Here is a 26,668-nt window from a genome sequence, read left to right as displayed (position 1 = left end):
AATACAGTACAATAAGGTTATTTTTTGGTTACGATCTTATTTTTTAGCCTTTTATTGGTTTTTATGCGATCAAAGTAGAAATAGATAATTTTTTGAAGTCATTTATTTCTAAGTGTCACAATATGAAGTCATTCTTTATTTGTGATTTGTGATTTTGGCTTTATTATGTGTACATCATTCCTAGTACATTTTACACTTCATATCTATCATACAAATCTGTCATTTTCGAGGTTCTTTCATCTTCAAAATTATTTATCTTTCGAACGCTTCCCGAGTTCGAGCAATCATGCCTCTTTGTCAATTAAATCCGTTGCGTTGTTCCTAATTTTCTCCAGTGGTTTTTGTCATTGGTTTTCCCTTCGAATACATTTTTAGGCATTCAGATGTCATCTTTGCCTTGCACGTTGCGAGGCTATCGCAATTTTAGTAGCTTTATGATCTTGTACACTTCCGACCAGTCAAATATTTCGTACAACTTATGGGCGTATCAAGAGTCTTTGAAGGTCGCGCAAAAGTCTTGTCGGGATTAATTAAATGTTCAGGCAACTTTACAAAGATTGTTTATGTTTTTCGCAAGTCTTATAATAGTTCAAGATATTTCAGATGTCGGGGTGAGACGGTAGATAGACATCGCTCTAAACGATCATCAGTCTAGTCAGCTGACAGCAATATTTTCCGGGTTTGCGAACTTTTAAATTTTGAAAATCGCTTTTTGATACAGTGATGAAACCTAGGCATTTGAACACGACCCAACGCCAAGGTTCCCAGTGACAAATCTCATAATCCTTCAAACCGAAGAGGGTAGAAATGAACGAATTAGGAGTCAAAATAATGTTGATTTTGTTTCTCAATGTTAAAGTGATGTTCCACAAAAAGTTCGTTTCTCAAGGTTAAACGATGAATGTAGTGGACCAATTGAGAAAAAGGCTTGTCAAAATTAGAATGGAAATTGTGGCTATCAGCAAACGGCATTGCGATACTGTTCCGAACAAGGCCGCTTATCAGGTATTGAAAGCATTTGTCCCAAGGCACCAGCGTTGTCAGTAAAATGAGGACATCTAAGCTGTGTAACAAAGGCTTAGCAAGACTATCCCGTTGAAGCATTCCAGGATGCATATTCTGCGTGACAGCGTCATTGAGCAGGAAATGTAAAGAAGCTCAAAATTACTTTAAAGAATATTAAAAATTTGTGAATATTTTTATTGCATTTTCCGTCTACACCACGTATGACCAATCAAGGTTTGGAATACCGTCAACATTTCCTTAATGAATATCTTCTTCATACTCCACTAATCTTATGCCGAAATATTTTATCAAGGTTTTCTATAACATATAGGAGCACGGAATTATTAGCCCTTTTTATCACTCTTGGATCAACCATCCCTGGTCCCAGGAGTTGCGGACCTAATGGGGTGACTCTTCTAGTTATATCGGAAGTACGTCGAATATATTGTAAAATTTTTACTATGTATTCATATGTGAAATTTTGCGTCGGCTGGTGCCATTCGATGCCAGGTTTTTGTTTATGAGCCTCCCAGTTCCCAATTTAGCGTCAAAGTCACTGGGGGCAAACCATTTAGATCACCACACAGTCTGACAGTCAAAAGCGCTCCTGAACTTCATTATCTTTGTCTTCAGACGAGATAATTGTTAGTCATAATATTGAAATATTTGGACTTGGTATGGATAGTAATTAAAGTGTATTGTTTGGTCTCATTTCCTTATCCTCTATATATTTAGCTACACGGTCCGGAGGTCCTGATGGGGTTACGCCTATGAAAATAACTCGTATTTCATTCCAATATTATCACAGTCAATGCACCCTCGACTGTCGTCTCTTTCAACTAATAACTGCTGACTAGTTGTAGGAGACATGTAACAGCTCCAGTGGCAGCTTAGTGGCAAAATATTCTAGGATCTAAAACCTTGTCAGTTGTTTGCTCATGCAGTAGTGTCCATGGTATTAATACAATCGGAGCCTTATTGTTTTCGACGTGCTTTTCAGGGTGATGGGTTGTCAGCTCCTTTTTCGGAACCAACAGGGGAGCAGTTTGTTCAGTGTTTATGTTTGGATGCGCGTATTTTTGACATCAGTGTCTCTTTCAGTGTTTTGACTTCCTGAGGAAGAAGAAGAAGATTCTTTAATTTTTACCTTGGATAGTGGCCACCAAACCACTCCATAGTGGAAAATATGATTGAAAGAGATTTCTTCAAATGAGTGCAACTTCCAAATGTCCTTTTTAACAAATATTTATTAGACTAGCCCTACAACTTCAAGCAAATAGTACAGGAGCTTGACGCGAGCCCTCTGTCACACCAAACTTCTCTACGTTTACCTCCATTATTCAACTTCGCAATCCCAGACATTCCCAAACGATTTTAAAAATTGGAATTCAACTATCATAAATTCTCTAGTTACGTGCATTTCTTCGTTTTATTTCTTATCTATCCTATCCAATGCAAGCTAAGAAATCCGATTGGAATGAGACAAGTTTTTGTTGCCATTGAAGATTTATGCACAATTTTGCAGCAACACACCACCAACAAGCAATAAAGTAGCCCCTCAGAAATTAGAAGTTTTATATAGCGCTTTAGGCTAGCCAGCTTGAGTTTTCGGCTTAAAACTCGTGTGATTTTAGTTGTGTAGTCAAGTCAACATGCAGGTTAACATGTTGACCACATCAAGCTAAATGTTCAATGCTGGTATCAGCAGCCGCCGTATGGTAGTAGCCAGGCAGCCGCTTGTGAAAAGTAACTTTTTCTCAAAAATTCAGATACTTTTGAGGAACCTGTTTGCAACAAAAACACCTGCTCAGCATATATTTTGCTGGCGTGGATGGTGAATGCGTGGTTGGTTGGCCTTTTTCCAGGATGTGTTTGTTTACCAGATGGATTATGTTTTTGATGGAATTTGGAAGGTGAATGGATCCAGGGCAAATGGGGGATAAGAAATTTATGGAGTTTGCAAATTATTGGATGCAGGGCCAAGTGGGAACTTGGAGATTGATTGTATTGTGGTTAGTTGGAAAATGTTTAATTGGAAAGGATTTTTTATCCTTTCTTGGGAGGTGAGTGGATCAGGTTAAATGCGATTTACAGCTTTCGATATAAACGGGCGGGGTCAATAAATAGTTCAAGAAAAATGAACGAGGATTTATTCGACGGTTGCCTGGGGACTAGTCTGGTTATTTTAATGGAAACGTAAACAACGTATGTCCAGACTCTTACGTTACTCTGAAATAACAATCGTTTGAGGTCATCCTAGTTTTAAAACACTCTTGAAATCAAAAAGATAAAACATATTTACGTCAATATTTTTCTCTTTTCTTGTATTTGCAGGTGTTCTGATTTCGCGTCTATCTATTCAAAAAGTTTTGGATGTATCACCCGAGTGGACCAAAGATCATCATGTCGCCTCACATTCATCCATACAATATGATTTTCGTGTAACGTGTGATGCTCATTATTATGGTGCCGGTTGTGCGAATTTATGTCGTCCGCGCGATGATAAATTCGGTCATTATACGTGTTCAGAAACGGGAGAAATTGTTTGTTTGTCCGGTTGGCAGGGTGAATATTGTGAAAAACGTAAGTATATATTCTAATTTGATAAAAAAGATGAAAAAATCGATTCTACCTAATTCAGCTGAATAGGGTCCGAGTTACATCAAAACTCTCAAATTTTGGTATTCGATTATTTTACTACATTTTGGAAGCTTAGCTCCCTTAGATGCATTTAAGATAGATCATGCGGAAAACGGTTCGATTATGCTACTTTTTCCGTCATTCAATTTCCCTTTAATCAATCTACTTCCATCTGAATTGGTGACCCAGTTTCCTATCTCTGGACTAATTTTTTTCTCCCAAGCGCTCCCAAACAAAACCCATTCATCATTTCTTCAATCGATCGCCAGCAATTTCGAAACATTTAACCATCCAATTACACCACTAAATTCTAGCGAAAATTTCGCAAAATTACCAAATTTGGATTACCTTTCGTTTCTCCCTAAAAAAAGCCGATAATGTTCGCACAATTCTTGATCAATATTGGGCGCACACGATCATCTCAAGTCTCATGAACCCATCTTCCATGGAAATTACAATATTATCGAGGAGACTGGTATGAATACTGATTTTATCTTTTCCAACATTTTTTTCTTTCTAAACTACAGATAATTTCGTCTTGGCTGGAAGAATTATTCAGATCGAGACTCTACCACTAATCGTGCGGGTAGAAGGGTAAATCCAAATTCAAACTCCACGGAGCACTCACAGCAGTGGCAGAAGCAACAAACTGAGATATCAGGTTGGTGGCTGGCCTTTAGTGTATGATCATTATGAAGGAAAAAATCTTTAATTGGTCTAATGTGCCTGTAATTTAAGTTTTCCTTCCGAATGTAAGAGACCGGGGAGACATCATTGTCTTTGGGAAAATGGTGGCCACTCAGTTGGTTTTCAGAGATTCCATCCCTTGAAGAGCCATGACTTGGATCTTCTATTTATAGTAAGTGAATAGATAGTTAGATGGATGGACGGATGGATGCATGGCTGAGTATATCCGGCGTTTGTTTTCGATGATGGTGCTGTGCATTAGCCGAAATCGATGGCCACAAGAAGAGGAGAGAATAACCGATAATCGAAGTGAAAGATACTAATAACAGGCTTGTGGCTGGTAGTTGGCAGTGCTTTCTGCTACTTTTTTATTGTACCTTAAGTGGATATAATTTTCTTGAACAGCGATGCGGTTTTCGGATATGGTATTCATACTAAGGCAACAAAAAATATCTATCTATAGGTTTATTATTGAGGTAATGTGTAGTTTTGGCGCTTTGAAAGATTTTTGAGCAATTATTGTATTGATGTTCATAGTTTTTCAGCCTCAGCTTGAATACAGTTGGAATCCACTTTAGAAGTGCATTTGCTGTTGCATTAGGTAATCGCAGATTAGTTGCTTGTGGTTATTCTAATGCTGCTAAGTGGGTTAAGAGCTCCTAATCAACCATTATTGCTGCTAAATGGATTGTAAGCCCGTAACCAACCATAGCTCGAATGAAATGATATAAATTCTATCCCGCGAGCGGATATAAACCGCAATCGTTTGCAAATTGTGAAAGAGAAATGATTTTATCTCTTCCGTTCCAGTCCAAAATTATTGCATCATATTCCCTAATCTAGTAGAATTTCCGTCGTTGCCTTAAACAAAAAAGTTTATGTTCTGCTATAAAAATTTCATCTCCATAAGCAGCAAACGCACGAAATCTTTCTCAATCGACCTTTTTCGAGCCCCACGCTGCGAGCCACCAATTAACACAGTAGTTAGTAAAAATCAGCCTAATCCACATCTAGATCGATCTCACGAGTTCTTCCTTCCAACATAATCTCATATCGACTATAAATTCGACGCTTCTCAGCATCATATTACCTAACACTAATCAAAAACAATTATTTCAATTGGCCGCACTAAAAACCTGAATAAATGCCAGTCATCTTCAGGCTTTTTTCGGTGTCCCTTTTGTCTCTCAATCACTTCCATAGTCGGGTAAAAAAAACGGAAAAAAATACGTTTGAATCGTATTTTTATCTGACTCAACTGGGGGTTAAAGGGACCTTACATAGCAGGCCGAAAAATTTGTCATCCTCCCAGCCAAGATGTTGAATTATTTCAATTCTTCAGGTCAATTTTTACTTTCCGCTACGTTTCATCTATGGATATGTGTGCATATCTTCTTCACCACTGCTACCCTTATCCACTTGCCTGGAAGTTGTTTTTTTATCTACCCGTCCAGGTATATGAAACTCCCAAACAGAGCCTTCTTTCACACTGAATTAGAATCCTACGCGTCAGCCAGGTTGCTGCTGCTGCTTTTCTATATGAATATACATAGAAGATATTTTTCCCTTAAAAAACAATCTTTTTTTTTTTCTTGCTATCCGATCAGGAAAAAATCTTCCCACGCCAGGGCCAGGAGCATTTCTAAAATGTGTGCATGTATACCGTTTATATCGTTGACGATACATGTATTATCTTTTCTGAAGTTTTTTCTGGTATGCACACTTAAGATATTTGTTGGTCTTTTTGGTTCCTTGGATATTTTTTTCATCTTAGCTGCTGTGATCGGCCAAGAGAAAAAATAAAACAGAAAGACCTGCTACTTCGGATTAACTACCTAACAACCGTCCGACCGCTGTGTTGTGCATCACGATGCTCCTTTTGAAGATTAAGAAAGGGCCCATGAAGGAAAAAATTAACCTGAACTACAGCTGTTTCCTTGGGTTAAATCTCTACCTGCTGTTATGGCGGAGTGGGATCGGGACCGGCTGCTGTGCGTTTAATGTATAATCTTGAGATTTTTTGGATATTATCCAGTTTCGTTTTTTTTTTTTGACAAGAGAATTGCGAAAGAGAGCTTGAATTGGAACGAAAGGTAATCCTGTTGATGTGGTTGGTAGGAAATTGATCAAAGTAGGTAGATTGGGATGTTGCAGTTGAAATTCCCGAAAATCTTTACGTTTCTTAACAGAAGTTGCAAAATGCTTCCTTATTTCTATGTATAAACCAGTGATACAAACCATCAATAGGAAAAACTGACAGTTCCTGTTATTTGAAGAAATGTATCTCAAATAATAACAACAAGTCGGGAAACCGGAAGCTGGACGCTTCAGGTACGAAAGGTTTTGTGTATTTCTTAGTACGTAGCACGTAATATATCCATATATGATATTATGTGAGAGTATCCACTTTCGGGTGATATTTACATTGATAGTCTTCAATTTTCAAAGAAGCAACAAATTTGAGGTATTATGACTTTGTTAGTAATAGTGCAATTTTCACCAAACTTGGTAAGATCATGCTCTATATTATAGCCTATATCACTGCAACATTTCATGGTACTAGGATGAACTTAAGGGGGGTTTCCAACCAATTACAAAAAATTGTAGTAATATACTATTATTAACTTTATTTAAACAGATATCGGCATGAAAGGTATTTCGGAGCCCAGGCACCATATAGTGGCAGCCTCCTGATTTTTTTCAGATTTTTCGGTTAGGTAGTTTCTGAGAATGGCCCCCTTAAAGAAGTGATCACTTTCAACTCCCCGTGCTCCCCACCCTTCCAACGGATGTCAAAACTAAGATCGGTTTTGAAAAGTACTAATCGAGACCTTTAATTTGATACCCCACATGACTATATTTGATGAAAAAAAATTTTACACCCCCTTTTGCATGTATGGGGACCCCCGCTTAAATTCGACGTAAAAGGATGTAATTCACTGTATGCGTGAGAGTTCACAGTTCCCACCTTTCTACCAAATTTGGTCTCAATCGCTATAACCGTCTCCGAGGAAAATGCGTGTGACGGACAGACAGTAAACCGATTTTAATGTTTTGTGTTTACACAAAACCTTAAAAATGAACTCTCTATTTGCAAGTCCAGTCCATTCGTCCTGAATCTGTCGTAGTTGAATCAAATGCTTTTAAGTATTGCTAAACACAACGAGACTGAAAAAGAAGAAGAAGAGAGCCTCGTCTATTAAGGACTATTGTAATTTCATACATAATAGTATGGTTTCTACCAAACTTTCCATTATCGTGCGTTAAATCTCCCGCTAAAATCTTCAACTCGATTATCAAGATAATTACCACTAAAATTGGTAGAAAGAAAACTGAAGCTGAATCATGTTGTAACTGTAGGTGGAGCGGTTAAAATTTGTTAGTGTTAATGACATTTCACTGCGAAAGATGTGGCATATGCAGTCGACCAAGCTAGCACATCGCAATTTGAATTTAAGAATTCGAACAAGAGGTCAATGGATAAGGGCATTTGGAAGGCAATATTTTGAATGTGAAGACAACAAATTGATTGAGTCTCGAGGACTAAATGTATTTCCAGCAATTACTCTAGAAGGGAGGATCAGTGGATCTTTATAGGTTATAGGTTTTTCTTCGCATCTGGCTGTAACTTTCACTGAATCATTTTTTTGAAAAGTGTTTTAGTAAAATTAGACTTGCCTTTCCAGAAGATCCCGGTCAATTAGATCAATATTGAGCACTTACATGGGGCGTCGTGATTGAAAACTTAGGGATGTTCTGAAGAGCGTAAAAATCCTGAACTTCGTACTGGTGACACAAGAAGTTAACAAGTTTTTTTGGACAAGTTAGTAGTTCGAAAAAGATAGAAATCCTCAACTATTTTTTGGTCACTTTTTCAACGAGCAGCCATAGTTTGAATCTAGTCCATGTCCAATAAGGAAACGACCCGCTGTATAATTATCCTTTTTAGAGTGAAGGTTAATACCCCACAATGAGAAGGATTCTGTTGATATGCCATTGTATGAAGCCTATAGCTTTGGAAAAATTACTGCTGGAAGGAAAATTTATCCAAATCTGAAGAGAAGGCATCGTGTTGAAAAAGTTCAGGACGCATGGACGACTTGGTCACGAGTTTGTCTCACTAGCTAGGTACTCTTTTTTGCCCCTTTATTGAAGGATCCGGACTTTCCACGTTAGGAATGTCACCGAAAAGGTGAGTTTATGCTTCAGATTTTGCTTCGCATACTGTTTGGGATGCTGCCTCGAAAACTTTCTAATGATACTGTGTCATTTCTTTTTGGGTTTGATAACAATTTGTGCCGAAATTCTTGACTGTCTTCTCCTTTTTCTTCTGAAGGTTACCACGTTTCGAATTTGCCATTGAGTTTTACTTTAGTTTCAAGCACTTCTTTAGAAAGATACTCGATTAATTTAAGATACTTTACTGATTGACCATCGAAATTAAGCAATCTTCTGAATCTTCCCACTCCTAGGAATACAATCTGCGTGGGAACGATGATTAATTTGTTGAATCGCTCCTTTAGCTTGGTTTCTGTCCTTCGTAATTGACGCCATGATATCAAGATGCCTGATGGAGCATTTTGACAGTGTTGAATTAATTTCTACTTCGTTGGACGCTATTGGGGTTTTGGAATTAAAGTCTCCATTGATTTCATGGTGGAAGCAACTGTATCCCACACTTTGATGCGTGGCCGACTTATGGGAAATAGTTCCTCTCAACTGGTGCAATTCGCTAATAAGCTGATGGGGACTTGGAGCTAACCCAATCCTGAAATAAGAAATACTGATTTTTGTTAAGTTTAGCTAGGTCGGAACCTCAATATAATTCACAGGAATTTCACGTTTATGAATTAATAAAAAGGAGTAAACACCGCTTTTGATCGTATTGTTTTTAGGATAGAGTTGACAGAATTTGACATAGTTGTCTTTGCCCTGGACTAAACCGTCAGCTGTTTTTTGATTAGGGATAGAGGGATAGGAAAGCCAATAATAAGTCAATCTGGTACTCTCTTCAATCTGACGTCTTTCTTAATTGATGTACACAGTTTTCCAAACGTGGCCTGGAAATAGTGCCAGGTTTTGGTAAGTGGTGGAGTAATAGGAAAACTTTCTTCTTTTTCTCTCCCGAGTAATCAGGCAAGAAAGAAGCCAAACAATCCTTGGGCATCAGGTCTGTGATGGAACAAAGCTTTTTTGACTAGATCCTTCTGAATTCAAGTCTTACTAACTGTTTTATTTCTCTGTCGTGGTCTCGACAAACATTTCATTCCAGTGATCTAAATTTTGGCAGACTCCATTCTTCCGAATAATTTTTGCTTTTTTGATTTTGCAAGAAGAATATTAATTTCTACATTTCCAGGCTGACTGGACTTGGGTAAGATTTGGGATATGATCTTTGACAGGTATTCTATTGAATAGTGTAGACCTTGGTGGTCCTAATTTCGAGATTGTTCCGCTCTTCACGGTTTTAATTTCCAGTTTTTGCGAATTTTATGCAAAACAGTTTCAACCAGTTTTTTTGCTACAAATCATAAAGGTTCGATAGTCAACCCGACAACGAACACATTCAAGAATTGATCTTGATAGTCACTCACTGCAGATCACATTACAAAGTCCCCTAAATCACACAGTCCTCAGTATATATTACAAAAATCTCTTTTAATTTCTCTGCATTCCGCTATCTTGATAATTTATGTCTCACAGTCGTCATAAAAATATCGATTTCAATCTAAATCCATCTAAGACCAAAGAAAAAGAACATCATCCGCTAATCATGGCCTGTAATCATGTGAAATATATCAAAGCATAAAAAGATTGGCAAAGTACCTAATCTTCCACAACACACAATTTCGTCGGCTTAAAACAGAAACCCGAAAGACAAGACAGTCCATTCTGAAAACCCCAAAGGAAGAGGCCATCACAGCAACAAGCAGAAGGCAAATGAATGCAGAAAGTTAAATATATAATAAAATTACAGAAAGAAAAAGTCCCAAAAGAAGAGAGCACAGAATCTAAAAAGAACAAGCATTTCGCTTTAAAAACTCCACAGCATCAATAAGATTAGTCAGTCTTTCAAGATATTCAATTCTTCTTATTTTATCTCGTCGTCTTGGAAACAGAAAGATTGTCGTGGTGAATGCATGGACATGGATTTCTGGGTTCAAATGGAGAAGAGGAAGGAAATACCATGGACAAGCTGGTAAAAAGGTACGTCAGACCCGATTGCAATATTCTGGCTGTTATACGGACCAGGGACAGACAGCCCGGGAATACAGACGTGCAGAGAGCACAATGTTAAAATCAAGAGGGCCTTGATATAATGAAATGGTTTGAACTTCACCAGAAAATCAGTTCCCACCGTTTATTTACGTATGAAGGTGCTATATATAGTGGTGCATACGTACCTATGGAGTAGCGCCGCGAACTTAAAGAAGGTGTATTTGGTTTTATTTCAGAATTTTTGCTGAGGCAAGTCTTATCTTTTTGTGTTCTACGTCTTCTGTTTTACTTTCTTATGCCATGTAGTCGGTTTTGTACCGTTTGGTTAGGTATGGTTTTTGCTCTTTCTCTCCCTGGAGCTACATTCTCCAATCCAGCACTTTGATCAAATCTTCCCTTCGTGATCGTCTCCCTTCTCATTGAGAAATTGAGTAATGAATTATTTTCCTTTTCTTTTGGATCCCCAAGATGGATATTTTCGTGCCCCCGGATAGCTATGCGCGCTGCAACTTGCAATTTCCATACGGGGGTATGTCTGGCTAGAAAGAGAGCTTGCTTGTGGATGCAAGTGTGCGGAGGTAACTTGGTGATTTCAGTAAATTTCACCATCAATACTTTTTCTTTGTAGATACAATGAAATGGAAGTATTAAAGTAGCACACATCTGTTTCGATGGCTACGAATATGGAGGCTAAAAAGGAGGTGATGTAGCGAAGATGAGCCGATCCCGATGTTGTGTTGTAATGGAGAAGGTGTTCAGGTTTTTAGAAGATACAAATGAAAGGTGGAATTGAGGGAAAAAGATGTGGATCAGGTATGCCAGTCGGCCAGAAGCTGGAAGATGAGTTGAGAGGTAGGAGCATTGACTAGCTTCTCATAATGCTTTTGAAATGAAACGGAACTTTTTGTGGTAGATTGGTGTGGACTACTTACATCATGTTCCCTAAATGGTAGTAATAAGGAGTTCTTTGATTATTTTGTTGTGTTTTTACATGGGAGGTATTGGTTGATCAAGGGAATAACATTATTCTTTAAAAAGGCCAAGAATTGTAGGAAAACGGACCGAAGTTTTTCTTCTTTAGACATTTCATACTTTCTGGCAAGCCTTGTTACTAGCACAAATTTGATATCCAGGAGAGTCGCCTCCATTCGTCTAAGTGCTGCGTTTGTCTGCTTAACTTAAAGAGAACTGTCATCTCAGAATTGTCAACCTTTTCGTTCCAACGTTTTCTGCGTTTCCCCGATTGCCGTTGTCGTATCTCATTTCTTTCTTTCCGGAGACATCTAAGAATTCTTGTTTCTTCTGTTAATTTATTTTTTCCACCTAATCCTGAAAAAAGGGTAGTGCCAACAGTTTCAGCTAAACAACTCCCTAAATAGGGATTGGGCACTGTTGGTAGATAGAATAGATTACTGAAGTGCTTGGTCAACTATTTTTTAAGGTTTTGTGTAAAACAAAGCCTTATTAAAATCGGTTTACCACCTGTCTGTCTGTCTGTCCGTCACACGCATTTTTCTCGGAGACTAGCAGCGATTGACACCAAATTTGGTAGAAAGGTGCGAACTGTGAACGCTTCCGTATACAGGGAGATATATCATTTTACGTCGAATTTAACGGGAGGTGCCCCTACATGCAAATATAATCATGTGGGGTGTCAAATGAAATGTCTCGATTAGTACTTTCCGAAGCTGGTCTTAGGTTTGACATTTGTTCGGGTGGTCGATAGTGATCATTTATTTAACGGGGCCGTCTTCAGAAACTGCTCAACTGAAAAATCTGAAAAATCGTGGTGCATATTCTGCGCCCTAAGTTGTTGTTTTTTGATGCTCATCTGAGAATCCTCTTCCATTTTTTTAGTGTCGAATACAAAGCTTTCCGTAAACAGGTGGTCTGTTCAACAGTCAACTTTATTTCCTCAGCGCTGTAAGCAAGCGCGTTGATGAAGGGGAATGAGTATATGAGTGTTCCCTTTGGGTCACTTTTCATCTTTACTTTTTGTTCATTTTGTGATGGTAGGAATATATTTTCCTGGTGAACAAGGTCATTTATACACTCATTCATATTTTCATAACCCTGCTCTGAGAAAGCAAGAATGGAGACCGGGCTGCCTTACAAAGAATAATAGTTTCCTTGAAAAAGAAGCGAACACTTGGTATTACATAATATAGATGGCCCCACTTATAGAATCCACTTCATAACCACTTTCTCTATTTTCGCTTTCACATACTCCCTAAAATGTAGCACTAATTTGTTCCTATTTTAGCTTAATTCCATTAAAGCACTTTCGTCAATTTTCATTTGGAATTAAATTAAAATTTTCCTTCAACATTAGCCAAAAATTGATTAAAATCACTTTGCAAATTTGAATTATCCAAATTTTTTCCCAGTTTGCTAATTTCTCTTCCTTTTCCATACAATGAAACCTCAAAAGTCACCTAAAAAAGTGCTTCAATTAAGTCACCTTCCATCTTCTGTTTATTTTTTTATAAATCGCCACGAATCATCAACAACCGTATTTGTTGTTACTATCACCGTCGTCATCATCCTATATCGGATTTATTGCCATAAAGTCATAATATCAACAAAAATTCATGAAAGGCTTGAATGCGAGCTAGCTACATTCTTGTGACTTTTGTTGATTTGTTTACAAATAATTAGATACGTGAATGGGAAGAAGACAAAGTAGTTCAAGCATGAGTGCATGAATGAATGTTTATTTGTCATATTTGTGTCGGCTACAGAGTTCAGCCACTTATCTGTTTGTAGCTTGCTAGGCATTGAGAAGAAGTGACTTGCAGATATTGAAGGGAGAGATGATGATGGGATGATGTTGAGGAAGCACAAATGATTCTTGTTTCAAGGGGTGTGGGGTGGTGTTTTTGCCAGGTTAGCCTAGTCTTTTAGCGGCTAAATTTCTATGCTTTGACAAATTAGCATTTGGCATCTCCATCGTTGAAATAAACTTGGTAGGAAGGCTGCAAAATATTAGATGGTAGAAATCCAACCCAAAATGATTACGAAACTGGAGCAAATATCCACAGTTTGTGATGAAACTCAAAAGTCCAAATTAGAGCGTCAAAGATGCTAGAATCGATTTTAGATCATGTCCCTGTCGCACACTGAGGAAAGACTACAATTTCATTACGAGTTTTGCCACGCAAAGGAGTCTACTTTGCTAGGTTAGTTAGGTCGTCCTAGATTTATGTGTTACAAATCGGTGAATGAAGAGTGTGAACTTTTCGGAAATTCCTGACACTTGCTGAAACGTAACGCCAGTAAGTATTGGTGACGAAATTGGCAAGTTTGGGGGGTTTAAAGCAATCATATTCCCAGGTGAAGATCAAATTATTGACTCCAAAACCGAACTTCCAGGGTCTCAATTTCCAAAGCAGAACTAGATGTCGAAAGTCACTATTACGGCCTAAAATCGGTATTTCAAAAACTTCTGTCAAACCATAAAATGTACCAGGTAAAGTCCACCTGAACTTTTCATATATTGGATATCTACAGAATTTATTGATCAATTTGCATTAACATATTTCCATTCTCTAATTCTTTTTATTTTCTATTCCAGCTCGATGTTTACCAGGCTGTGACGCGCAACACGGTCAATGCAACAAGCCGAATGAATGCACGTAAGTACCGATCATACCTTCTAATACAAACACTAATAAATGAATGTATGCAAATCAACATTTAATTTGCAATAGGCCAAATAAAGTGTTGATTGCAGCCGCTGCAATAGATCGGAATGCACTAAAATACTGCAAATGAAGTAGAGCAAAATATATGCGTACTATTGAATTTATCTGTTCTAATAAGCATAGTGGTTTAGTTGGAGCCTCTCTTCGTTTTTTAATTTGTGGTATTCACTTTTTTTTAAAAGTGATAGGAAGATGTGAAATCCAGGGTCTTGTATGGAACACGTTATTTTTCGTTATTTCAATTCTATGGAAGTGTAACGAGGCTAGACATAATCTAGTGTCTAACATTACTTTAACAGTGACTAGAAAGCCACAGAAGTCGACTTTTTAATTTTTGAAGTTATACAACTTGACGGCATATGACGTCAACTAGCGAAAACAAAAATTGACAGAATATCCGATAACCCGGATCTAAAATTAGCAACGAATTACCTTAGAAGATCTTTTTCGCATGTATTTTCAAAAATGAATTCTTTAAATATGGGTTTTCAGCACCTCGTGCTTGACGTCAAATACCGTCACATAACAAAAAAAAAACCAGCTACTGGGGATAAAAACTGGACAAAGCTTGAATTTTATTTAGCGTCTTTCGTCAATTATTGCCTCGGGTTTTGTGAACGCTTTTGAGTTTTGATCCCGTATTAAGGAAGGCAACAACAGGTTCCCGAAATCCTATATATGGGTAAAGGGAATTAAATCTTTCCTAAGACTAGAAATATCTCAGTTGATTTGCACGTAAACTTTGGAAATTGGTTAATAAACCCATTCCACACGTCAGCTATAGATTATGTGGATTTATCATGGACCGTCACCTATGAATTCTCTGATGCGCTTTCCTCGCATAGGGGAAGTAACCATCAAAAGGCTGAAAACAAGTTTGAAAAAAAAAACAAGTGTTTAAAAGTAGATTGTGCACCTTTTCACCGTGAATGACCCCGAACTTGCCCTGAAGTAGTACAGGAATATCTGCTTTGAACCAGGTGCGAGCTGGTGGGGATAGGATTTACCGGAAGGGTCGTCGTTTTTTGTGTTTCCTTTATACGTCAGGTCCAGTTTGGGCTTCAGTTTTTGATCCGCAAATGATTGTGAAATTGTCTTTGATGCTATCTGGCTTCTCCATTGATACCTTATGAATCTACATGTCAAGACTGTAACCCTCTGACAGTTCTTAGCGGAGTCCCGTGCATCATCTGTTTTCTTGCTACTCTACTTGCAGCGCTCGCTTCAAAGTTCAAAGGTGAACTCAGTCATCTAATAAGCCCATCTTATTATTAATTATTTACAAACCTCTCCAGTCATTCTCTAAGCACGAAATCAAATCGATCAGCTCTTCCAATTCAGTTGTAAAAGTCCCTCGCTCGGACCAGTGAAAAAGGCAATAGTACAATAAAATGAACTTCGCGAAAGTGTAGTAAGGAACAAATTAAAGCTCATTAGATTGCACGGCACGATGTACGTGCCGAAGTGACACACCTTTCGTAGTTATCTCATAATATATTGTTGTTGTTCTTTACTTTTACCGCACATACAAAACTCAGTACAATCCTCCCTCGAGTACTGAGAAAACAAAACAACCGGATCAGCTCGTCCATACAACAAAATACATTTAATCAGCCATTTAAAGACAATAAAGAGACGACGAATAAAAAATATAAAAAGAATTATAATGTATATATAGAATAGTTGATGGAGAAGGCTCGTTGTTGATAAAGAGACCCCGGGAGCTAGCGTGAGCCCCGTTGCATATAGACCCAAGTCTATGTTTGTTACGCGAGTCACAACAAGCATGGGTCGATCGAATCAAAAAATCGTAGTTTTCCCACGCTATTTATAAAAGATACGTTGGTTGCCGTATTGATTCTCAGTTCAACAGAAACGGGGGGCTTCGAGGGGATACAATCGCCCACTGGAACGAGAACTGCATATTGGGTGACGGGAATTGGGGGTTGATGAAATTCTTTAAATTATCTTATTTTAATGAAGCGCGGTTTGATTTAGAGAGCAATGAGGAGAGCGGTTTGTGAACTTTTGAAAGATGAATGTTATGACCAGGCTGTTGGTTATTGATTCTCTCGAGAAATACTTGATTGATGCCATCTCGATTGGGGGATGATGCATATTGTCCATTTGCTCATTTCTGTGTTTTTTGATTAATGTATTTGAATTTGATTTGGAGGTTGTTTTTTTTAAGTGAAATATGTTAATTTGATTATGGCAATTAGGCTGTTATAGACGTCGTTCAACGTGAATTTTTATGAATATTTAATTGATTTTCCAGTGAATGGCGACGACATGACTGGAATCGTAAAGTATTCAAACGTCCAAGGATGCTGATCGATTTGTGGGAACTTATTGAACTGGATATGGTTATAAATCATTTCACAAACAGACATGTTCGATTTTAGGTTCATCTTTTTTGTGATGATTTCATGGAAGATATTCTTCGGTTTATTATTTGGCGCCGGTTTGGTAGTACCCTTGATTTTGTGATGTGAAAAGTTATTCAAATAAGGGTGGTTTTGTGAGGGAAAAGTTGGAGCAGTTTCAGAAATTGAACCTAATGTGTCTCGATCAGATCGCTTATTTCCTACCCAAATGCAATTGCAACATATGCTTGGAGCATTTTTGAGCACCAAAAAAACGTCCAATTTTGTGGTTGAGATTCTATCACATTCACAAAACAAAGGGATTCGCAACACTTTCTGTAAGCAGGTCATCTCACTCTGCAGATGTTGGCATATCGTGGGTTTTAGGCTGGATCACAAATTCTCAAATCAATGGTAATCGCATCACTTACTTAAACCGGTCGTTAAGCAACGTCTGACAGTTAAAAAGACATCTCACTTTATATTATAGTTGCTGGCCTATCGTCTGTTTCAGAATGGATTACAAATTTACAACCCAACGGGAATCGCACCGCTTGCGTCTAGCAATTCTTCTAACTAGCAGAATGTCCCACGTCACGTTTTGGCCGATCATGTGCTAAAGCATGCACCACAAATTCACAAATCAACATGCCTTAGAATGCATCACAAATTATGGGCAGATTGTATAAAACTCGAGCAGCGAGTTTGGCAGGATGACGTTCTACCTCCTCAACCCATCCATAAATTCACAAACTAAACAAGTCGGGAAACCGGAAGCTGGACGCTTCACGTATGAAAGGTTTAGTGTATTTCTTTTAAAAAGACATTTGAGATTGAATTTGTGACATTCAAAATCTTGAATTTCCAAAGAAGTGAAATTTTTACCTATTTGTTAGTAATAGTGTGATTTCCAGCAAACTTGGTAGGATTATAGCCTACATTACTGCAAAATTTCGTGGTGATAGGATGAACTTAAGGGAGGTTCTGCAGCCAATTACTGAAAATTATAGTAATATACTATTATTAACTTTATTTGAGGGAATATCCATATGGAAGGTATTTCGGAGCCTAGTCACCATATAGTGGCAGTCACTTGATTTTTTCACATTTTTCGGTTGAACAGTTTTTGAGAATGGCTCCGTTAAATAAATGATCACTTTCGACTTCCCGAACTCCCTGCCTTGCCAACAAATGTCAAAACTGAGATCAGTTCCGGAAAGTACTAATCGAGACCTTTCATTTGATAACCCACATGACTACATTTGGTGAAAAAAAGAATGTACACCCCTCTTTCATGTATGGGAACCTCCCCTTAAATTCTACGTAAAAGGATGTAACTCACTGTATGCGTGTGCGGGCATAGTTCCCACCTTTCTATCAAATTATATCCAAGAAAAATGCGTATGGCGGACAGACAGACAGTAAACCGATTTTAATAAGGTTTTGTTAAAAATGAGGACTAAAGGTCGAAACAAAAAAAAAATTATAAATTAAATGTTAATTTTAGAATTGGGCTCCGCTGTTATTTACGATCAGTTTATGTTGTTGTGAAACACTTTGAGCCACCCGCACGCTTCAGTGGAGATTTCAATCTTTCTTCGCTAGCTCGGGTTCAAAATTGATCTTAATATTCTCTAATTCCTCCCAACATCCACAACTAGGAACAACTCATGGATTTTCTGATTACATGACTCACGAAAAGAGTGGCTCTCTCTCAGTACTCCATGTCGTCCTTATTACTATTATTATTATTAATTATCTGAAGGTCGCCGACATAACCATCTTGACGCGACATATCTAAATACCACTTGATCATCGTCTATTAAGATCACTACCAGATATCTCACGTTGATCTTACCAGAAACAAAATGAAGACATAAAAAAGTGTCAGCATATCTCCGTCCTCTCAAACGAAAACCAGTAGCTTGTGTATATCTTAAGAGTGTCTTATTCATTCACTTAACGCGATCAAACCTTATTACTTGATCACGTTCACCATATTATTATTGTCAAACAATCGCTCGAAAAACCGCAAAACTTAGCCTCGGTTTGGAATTCTCAATTGGCATAATATTTTTCGTCATTGGGTTATTATTATGATCATTTGGTAGAAAGAACTTTTCAGCGAGGAATAGCTCAAAATCAAAGATATTTTAAGTGGTTTGTTATGAGAAGGTACAGGAGACGAATTCACCTACGTGATCGTGGCTATCAGCGATTCCTGTATCTTGATTATTTTTTTGGAAAAAGACGAACAACTGCGGCTTCTGGACTGTAGAAAAAAGATAAAGTTATTGTCGTTAAATGTCTGATGATAAAAAATAGCCTACCTGTCATCACTGTTCTGGTAAAGATCAGTGATCTTGCAAATTATCTTAGTCATCTCTTGAAAGGCGGCTAGGATATCACACATTCATCTAGAATGCAAACAGCAAAAATATGTGTGTGAATAAAAACGCTACAAAAGTGATCTTGTCTCCACATTATACAATGCTCTATGTAGGCATGTATATCCACTTCATATACTAACAGTTGTTAACATTATACCCAGATATAATAGCATTCAAGATCGCTATTAACTTCTTGGCGTATAAAGTGAACGCGAGGAGTGTTCTTCTTTTCTATGAAGGAGTTATCTCAAGTTGGGAACCTTTCGGGGGCATTGTGTATCTGTGTTGTGTGTACCCAAGAAAGATCTATGGCGTGAGAAATAATAATCATGATCGCATAAATGCTTCTGAGATGTCGAGTTGAATTGTACACTCTGTCAAGAAATATTCAGATGAAGTGATCTTTCTCTTGTTGGGGTGATGTTGGACTGTTTGGTGATCTTGCTTAGTGATCCGCATAATGAAGATCATGATCGCCGAGACAAGGGGTAAAACGATACAGCGGCCACGTATGAACAATTAAAAGTGAGCAAACAGTTTTTTAATTGGATAAATGTGGAGTTTTTTGTTTTGTTTTAGTAGATTGTCGGAGAGGCAAGAATGAACTTGATCATCAAAAATGGAATTTTGAGAGATTTTGATTTTGATTATCTGTAATTGGAGTCAGGGTTTGGAATATGTTTCCCAGAAAATATTAGTGGGTTTTGAAACTGGCTTAAAACTTCGGAAATTTGTCAACATTTAAAATCTATTCATAGAGTTCGGAAGAAAGACCAGTTTTTGTATGTGGAAGACATCACATTTGTCATTCAACATCACAAATACAAAACTCGGAAATCAGAAAAACCCTGCACAGGGTACTTTAAATGCGACAATTGGCACTAAGTTTGTTTGTTATCTTTCCGAAGAATAATAGAAAATTGAACCAAAGTGAAAAACAACACAAAAATCCCAATAGCCTTAACATCACATCTCAACAAAATTCCTTTTCAGTCCCGCAAACAGCAGATGAAATGCACGAAATAGAATTGAAGTGAAGAAAAAACATCCACACTGTACACAACAATGTGTAATCTATGTATATTCACCTTTTTGATACCTCTGCATACATACATGTCTTGTGTGGACTGTGGTGGCTCTAATGTGGCCACATGATGTGTGGGAATGCATTGAAAATTCAAGACATAATGTCCCGTAACTTATATGCCGTATGAATAGCAAAAAATTTTTTTCTGTTCTTGAAATCCAAAGTTGATCCGATGTGTGTCTATGTTTGTTTTTTTCCCGTGGTCTTTTGTCTTGTTGCTCAGGTGAGTTTGGTTTTGTGAGGTGATTTCAAATTTCTTTTCATGGAAAAATTGTGGATTTGGAAAATTTTAGGTTTCTTGGCAGCTTTCAGGCAGGTAAAAGTGATCTGGTGGTGGTTTCGATGATAGAATGAGAAGCCAGGCCTCATTCAAATCGCATGGCAGCTAAGGGTTTAATATGGTTCCTAGATTTTTACAGTGTACTTCATCCTTCCTGACTTATATTTGGTTTGTCAAAATGTAGAAAACTTATGGATCTATGTTGGTTTCGTATTGGCACCTTTGTGTTTTGACAGTATTATCTAAGCCGCGAAATTTTTTCTTTTTCATACTAAGAAATCCGGGTTTGCTGTGACCGGGAAAGAGCCTTGGCACTCGAGATTCTTGGCTAACCAATTTGGTAACGTAGAAATCACGCCCATTTTACTTTTGTTTGTATTCCCCACTCACCACTCCAGATAGAACTTATTAAGTATGGTTACCGCGATCATGAAGTGTAAAACATAGTTTGATGGTGCAACAGTCCAGTTTGGACCTAGCTTTTGAGGTATGTAACAGCACTTAATTTTTTCAATGTAACGATACATTAGAATGCAACATGCTCAGCTTTGTGCTCGTCGTTTATTGTTACCCTGTTTTGACTCACGTACCCATTCACAGCGGATCCCTTTGATGCCCGACATCCAGCTTAAGCCAAATCACTGTGTCATCGCTTTCTATGGTTCTGAGTGTTGGTCAACTATAAAAGACAATGAACGACGTCTTGCGGTAAAGGAGACGAAGATGTTACGTTGGACTAGTGGCGTCACACGTTTTGATCACATTCGAAATGAGAATATCCGCGATCGTTAAGGGGTTGCACCGATCGTGGAAAAGTTGCGAGAGAGGCGTCTTCGATGGTATAGTTATGTAATTCGTGCTAACGAGAATTCACTAGCCAAGATTGGCAGGTCGAAACAACGGTGGCTTGATACGCTGGATGGAGATTTAAAAGCCTCAAGATTGCACCCAGATGAGGCATTCGATAGAGCCAAATGGCGAAACCGATCACGATGAGCCGACCCCGCTTGTGAACGGGAAAAAGGCTGAAGAAAAAGATCAAGGCTATTTGAATCTCTTCCGTTTTGACAGCCTTTCGATCTTCGCATTCGCATTTACTTATTTGCCAACCCAATATATCCTCGAAATTGAAGTGACTCCGATGCTTGATGACTTACATGTCAAGTTTTTTTCCTGTTTCAAACAAGAGGCAGCCGAGCACCGCTAATTGACTTATCGAAAATAAAGCGTGATTTTTGTTTTTACTTAAAATCTCTTCGTTGAGGGCATGTGAACATGTAAAGATAAAAGGCTCCTGTAATTGCTCCCATCTGGGAAGTTCACCACAGAAAAATCAACAGCATAATGCAGACTCCTCAAACAAGACCTCTTCCAATCGCATGACCTCCAACTTCCCATCCAATCATATCAATTTCCCATAAAATCAAACGACCTTTTCAATTCTGTTGTTCCAATGACTCAGATACACTTGTTGCGTTGCTCTATTGGCACGCATCGTAATTTGTATATTAAAACCACCATCATCGCCTCCCTTCTCTGCTATGTCCAGCACTCACCGGCTCATTGCACGGATATGTGCCTACCTCATTTAAATGGTCGAATTCTCACTCTTGCTTCACATTCCAGCCCAGTACAATTCCCACATTCACTTGTACCAATCCCGAGCGAGACATCGCCTCGTAACAATCGCATAGTACTCTGCAATTCGGACGAACGTTCGTACGACGATGATGATAGACTGATATTTGTATATCAGTATGCGCACGTAGATGGCAGGCAGAAATTCAGTCGAATCAAAGAACAATACCTAACAATAATCATAATCATAATAACAATAATAAATATAATCAGTGCGTGGCTCGAACCTCCAACTGGCTAGGCCAATTCTCGAAATGAATCGCATACGGAGGAATCCACGTGAGAACCAAACACTTGGCAGAAGAAATGTTCAGTTGAGTCAATGCCAAGAAAAAACGGTCAATCGGAGGGAGCTCCACAGTTCTCCATAGTGAACGAAATTAGCCTGAAATCCTTGCCCCTTTTACGTCTTTGCCCGTTTTAGATAATAGGATTCTTGACGTATAGATTGGAACCTTCTGTGCCCAGTAGCACGGAATTATGTCTACTTGACGAAATGAATGAGCCCGCGAAGGCTACATATCAAGTACACTACACACATTAACCTGTTTGGTATGCATAACTCATTTATCTCATAAACGGCGCGTTCATACACATCTCAACATTTGTTTATTGAATTTATTATTAATTTTTCGTCATTGTTGGCCGTTTTTCATTTTCATTCACATTTCATTCATTATTATTATTATTCGAATGAAAAAGGGCAAATGACGAAGATGGATGGGACGAGAACGGGCTGGAAAGGTTGCAAGCGTGCACGGTATCATTATTTGCTGGGAAAGTTGGATGCAAGATTGCGGATTGTGTTGCCGAGATGTATGGCAGACTGGGATTTGGCTCAGTGATCTAACTGTAATGGGCGACTTTTTGAGACCAATCTGGTCATAATCAGCCAGAGACCAAGAGGAGCCAGAATTTATAGGGATTATTTTGAAATTCATCCAATTTCACTAGGCTCCATTTGATACCCATTTTTGATCACTCAGAAAAGGATTTTGAGTCCTATGGAACTACCAGAAACAACGCAAACTGGGTAGACCAAATTTCAGTCTCTCCTTAGGCTTCATTTGCACGACCTTTCCTTCACCGTTCTTTGCTTTCAAGCCATTTTTCGCTCCAATCCCATAGCCAGCGTTGTTGGCAACTCGTCTCAGAGTTGAATGCAAGTTGAGGTCGTTCCGAGCAGACTGCCGTGAACAGATTGAAGACAATAAAGTGATTGATAGAAGACGACGACGATGATGAACAGAAAAGGTTGAGTAAATATAACATGGAATGGAATGAATCCAAAATGCATTGAATAAAACATACACAACACTGACTACAGCTTTGCAAATGCATCTTAACTGGTTAAAGCAGGTCCGATCATCTTCCATGCGCCTATGTTTTGACTGTATCTAAGACAACGCATGTAACATATCTAGTTTCTTCACCTTACATGATTCTTTTCCACTGATTACAGCAGCGAAAATAATAAACTCGGCGTCAAATAGTGCATATCCGATTTGCGGTCATTGATTCAACTATAACACTCTATACTCTACCATATTTTCTTTGCTTCTACAATTTATCAAATTACTAACGAACCTGTTTCTCTTGTCTCGTTATAGATGCCATCTCGGTTGGAAGGGACCGCTGTGTAATGAATGCGAACCGTATCCAGGTTGCCTTCACGGTACATGCCAAAAACCTTGGGAATGCCACTGCAACGAGGGCTGGGGTGGTCTATTCTGCAATCAAGATTTGAACTATTGTACCAATCACAAGCCATGCCAAAATGGAGGAACTTGTTTTAATACCGGACAAGGTTTATACACTTGCCAATGTCCGCCGGGTTTTCGCGGAACTGAATGTGAGATTGAGATCAACGATTGTGCTACGTCGCCTTGTTTAAATGGTGGAACCTGCCACGACAATCAGTCGTCCAGAAATTACACGTGCGAGTGTAAAAAAGGATGGACTGGAAAGCATTGCGAGGAGAAAACTGTCACCTGTTCGGATAATCCTTGCGTACATGGAAAATGCAAAGACGTTAAATCGGGGTTTAAGTGCGAATGCCCTTTCGGTTACAGCGGGGTAGGTTGTGAGACTCAAGTTGATGACTGCAATCCGAACCCTTGTGAGAATGGAGGGTCGTGTGTAAGCAAGGAGAATACATTTCAATGTCTCTGTCCATCTGGATTCGCCGGAAAGCACTGCGAAGACAACATTGACGACTGCCAAGGAAATCCTTGCATGAATGGCGGAACTTGCGTGGACATGGTGAACCAGTTTCGATGTCAATGCATCCCCGGTTACATAGGCTCGTTGTGTGCCGAAAAAGTTGATCTTTGCTTGACGAAACCCTGCGCTAATGGTGGCAGTTGCATAAATCTGAACAATGACTATAAGTGTTCCTGCAGACCTGGCTTCACCGGAAAGGATTGCAGTGTAGATATTGACGAGTGCAGTTCATCGCCGTGTCGAAATGGAGGAACATGTGTTAATCGGGTGAACAGTTTTCATTGCGTCTGTCCAGGAGGTTATCACGGCAATCAGTGTGAGGATGAAACATACTCGGCTAATTTCGATGCTCAACAATTTGAAGGAAGTCAAACTGGACGAAGCGACGGACTGACGAGTGGACAAGTTGTTCTCATAGCAATTCTCTCGGTCGCTATGCCTGTTGTAGCCGTGATAGCTGCAGGTGTTGTGCTTTGCATGAAAAGAAAAAGGAAGCGTGCACAAGAAAAGGACGATGCAGAGGCCAGGAAGCAGAATGAACAAAATGCGTCGGCTAACTTACACCACGGTAGCTCAGCCTCAGCTAAACGAAGCTCAAGCACTGGCATGAGCTTCAATGACAACTCCACCAATCCGACCATCATCAAAAACACCTGGGATAAGAGCGTCAACAATATATCCAGTTCAGCGAGTGTCGATGATTGTCTAATGAACACTAGTCTCTACGGTGCTATGTCCAACTACAGCGACAATAACGCCAATAGCGAATGCTTCAATTCCATCGTACCACCCCTGCAGCGTGCCAAATCGCAAAAGCAGCTCAACACAGATCCATCTCTCATGCATCGTGCCTCACAAATATTCAGCAATCAGGCTCACCAAAATCAACAGGGCCAACAACAGCAGCAAGCAACCAAAGAATATATGCTCGATAGCAAGCGAATATCCGTGCTAGGAGCGAATGGTGGAGTAGGCGGTGGCGGTATCGTTGACACCGTTTCTCCCTACTGTAACTCGTCCGCACGATGGACGACGCAAAATCCGCCGGTCGGCTCACAAACACCCTCCGGGGCGGCACCAACCATCTCGTCAGTGGTATCGGGGTCGGTGGCGTCACAGCGACCGATCATCTGTAGTCCGTCTCATATGTAGTGATTTTAAATTATTAATATTAATATAATTTTTTATATTTTTTTATCACAACAAATATCGTTTTCTAGGTCTTATATTTAAAAGTAAAACAAACAAAAAAAAAGAAAGCTCTGAAAAAAATTCAAATGATACATTTTAAGTAGGACATGAGAAGAAAGTTAAGATTATATAGCATAAACATGGTTTTTCGTTTTAAAAAACTATGTTTATAGCAACAGAGATGGAAAACTATCTCCTGTACTTTGGGGGGAACGAATATTTCGCGAAAATATCAAGTTCTCACTTTTTTTTCGTCTGACTGATTGGTTGTCAAATGTTATAATATAATTTAAAGAAAGAATCATAGCGCATAAGTGATGTATAAAATGGTAAGCTAAGAGTGGATAAAGATGAGAGTATCTTTTAAATATAAAACTTTAAGCGGAAAAGCAAAACAAACACCTGGAAGAATTTTGCAAACATGCTGTTTCCTAAAAAATCCATAGTTTCTTCACTTTTTATGCCTAAATATATTTTACTTATAATGTTTTAAGTAATTTATTTATGTATGTAAATAATTATAGTATAAAGTTATATTTATATAAATAAAACCATATAAGTAAAATTCAGATAACTAAATGCAAAAACACAAATCACATTCACCCAAACTTGGCGACAGCTACAGGACACGCCCAATATTCTTCTTATTCAGACAAATAGCACGATAATAGTATTCAGAAACGGACAAATAGGAAATGATAGAGACGGATCAGAAGCCGCTTTCATTGTACATATCGAAAACGTATATTCTTGCACGAACTGTATTCGGCCAGTGTTTCGCATTCATTTGCTTTTCCGAACTATTTTCGGACGCCTCAAGTTGCGTTTTCCATCTATTTTTTTTTTGGTACTTTTCCCCTTTTAATTGGATTAATGGATTTCACACGTCAGACTAATCGGATAATTCTAAAACAAAATCCATAGAAAAGTTTAAAGAAAATTATTTAGTGTTTGCGAGTCCTTGAGAACCTCAACTGCCTTGAATGCATATGAATTGAGCTGGCACTTAACAAATTACACTTTGACACGCACATACTTTTTGGCTGACAAATTGGTTCTGGAAATTTATGGAAATCGAAAATAACCTGCTGCGATCGGATTCCAATTTTTTTTTTTATTATTTCGAATTTTTATTTCGTTTTCTATTTATCACTGCAGAATCAGTAAATCTCTGCTTTCATTCCTTGTCCATCAAAAATCCTTCTCTATTCACATGTCAAACTTATTGCATTCTCGTC

General features: G+C 38.5%; 1 protein-coding gene and 1 long non-coding RNA gene across 2 annotated transcripts in view; one reads left to right on the top strand and one right to left on the bottom strand.

The window, feature by feature from the left end:
• Positions 1-25,995, top strand: part of LOC119659380 (neurogenic locus protein delta) — a 92,454-nt gene extending 66,459 nt beyond the window's left edge. The window contains exons 4-6 of the mRNA XM_038067441.1: positions 3,340-3,588; positions 14,126-14,186; positions 23,627-25,995. Coding sequence (XP_037923369.1) covers positions 3,340-3,588; positions 14,126-14,186; positions 23,627-25,391 — 2,075 coding nt within the window. The 3' untranslated portion in view covers positions 25,392-25,995. The remainder of the gene's footprint in view (positions 1-3,339; positions 3,589-14,125; positions 14,187-23,626) is intronic.
• Positions 18,486-26,166, bottom strand: LOC119659381. The gene is made up of 3 exons (XR_005250341.1): positions 26,034-26,166; positions 18,952-19,038; positions 18,486-18,893 (listed from the first exon to the last, which is right to left on the bottom strand). It is a non-coding gene; the product is annotated as an uncharacterized LOC119659381 (long non-coding RNA).
• Between the last annotated feature and the right edge of the window lie 502 nt (positions 26,167-26,668).

The sequence above is a fragment of the Hermetia illucens genome, chromosome 6 (genome assembly GCF_905115235.1).
Source record: "Hermetia illucens chromosome 6, iHerIll2.2.curated.20191125, whole genome shotgun sequence".
NCBI lineage: Eukaryota > Metazoa > Arthropoda > Insecta > Diptera > Stratiomyidae > Hermetia > Hermetia illucens.
The sequence above is the reverse complement of the archived record's forward strand: the minus strand, read 5'-3'. Positions and strand labels throughout refer to the sequence as shown.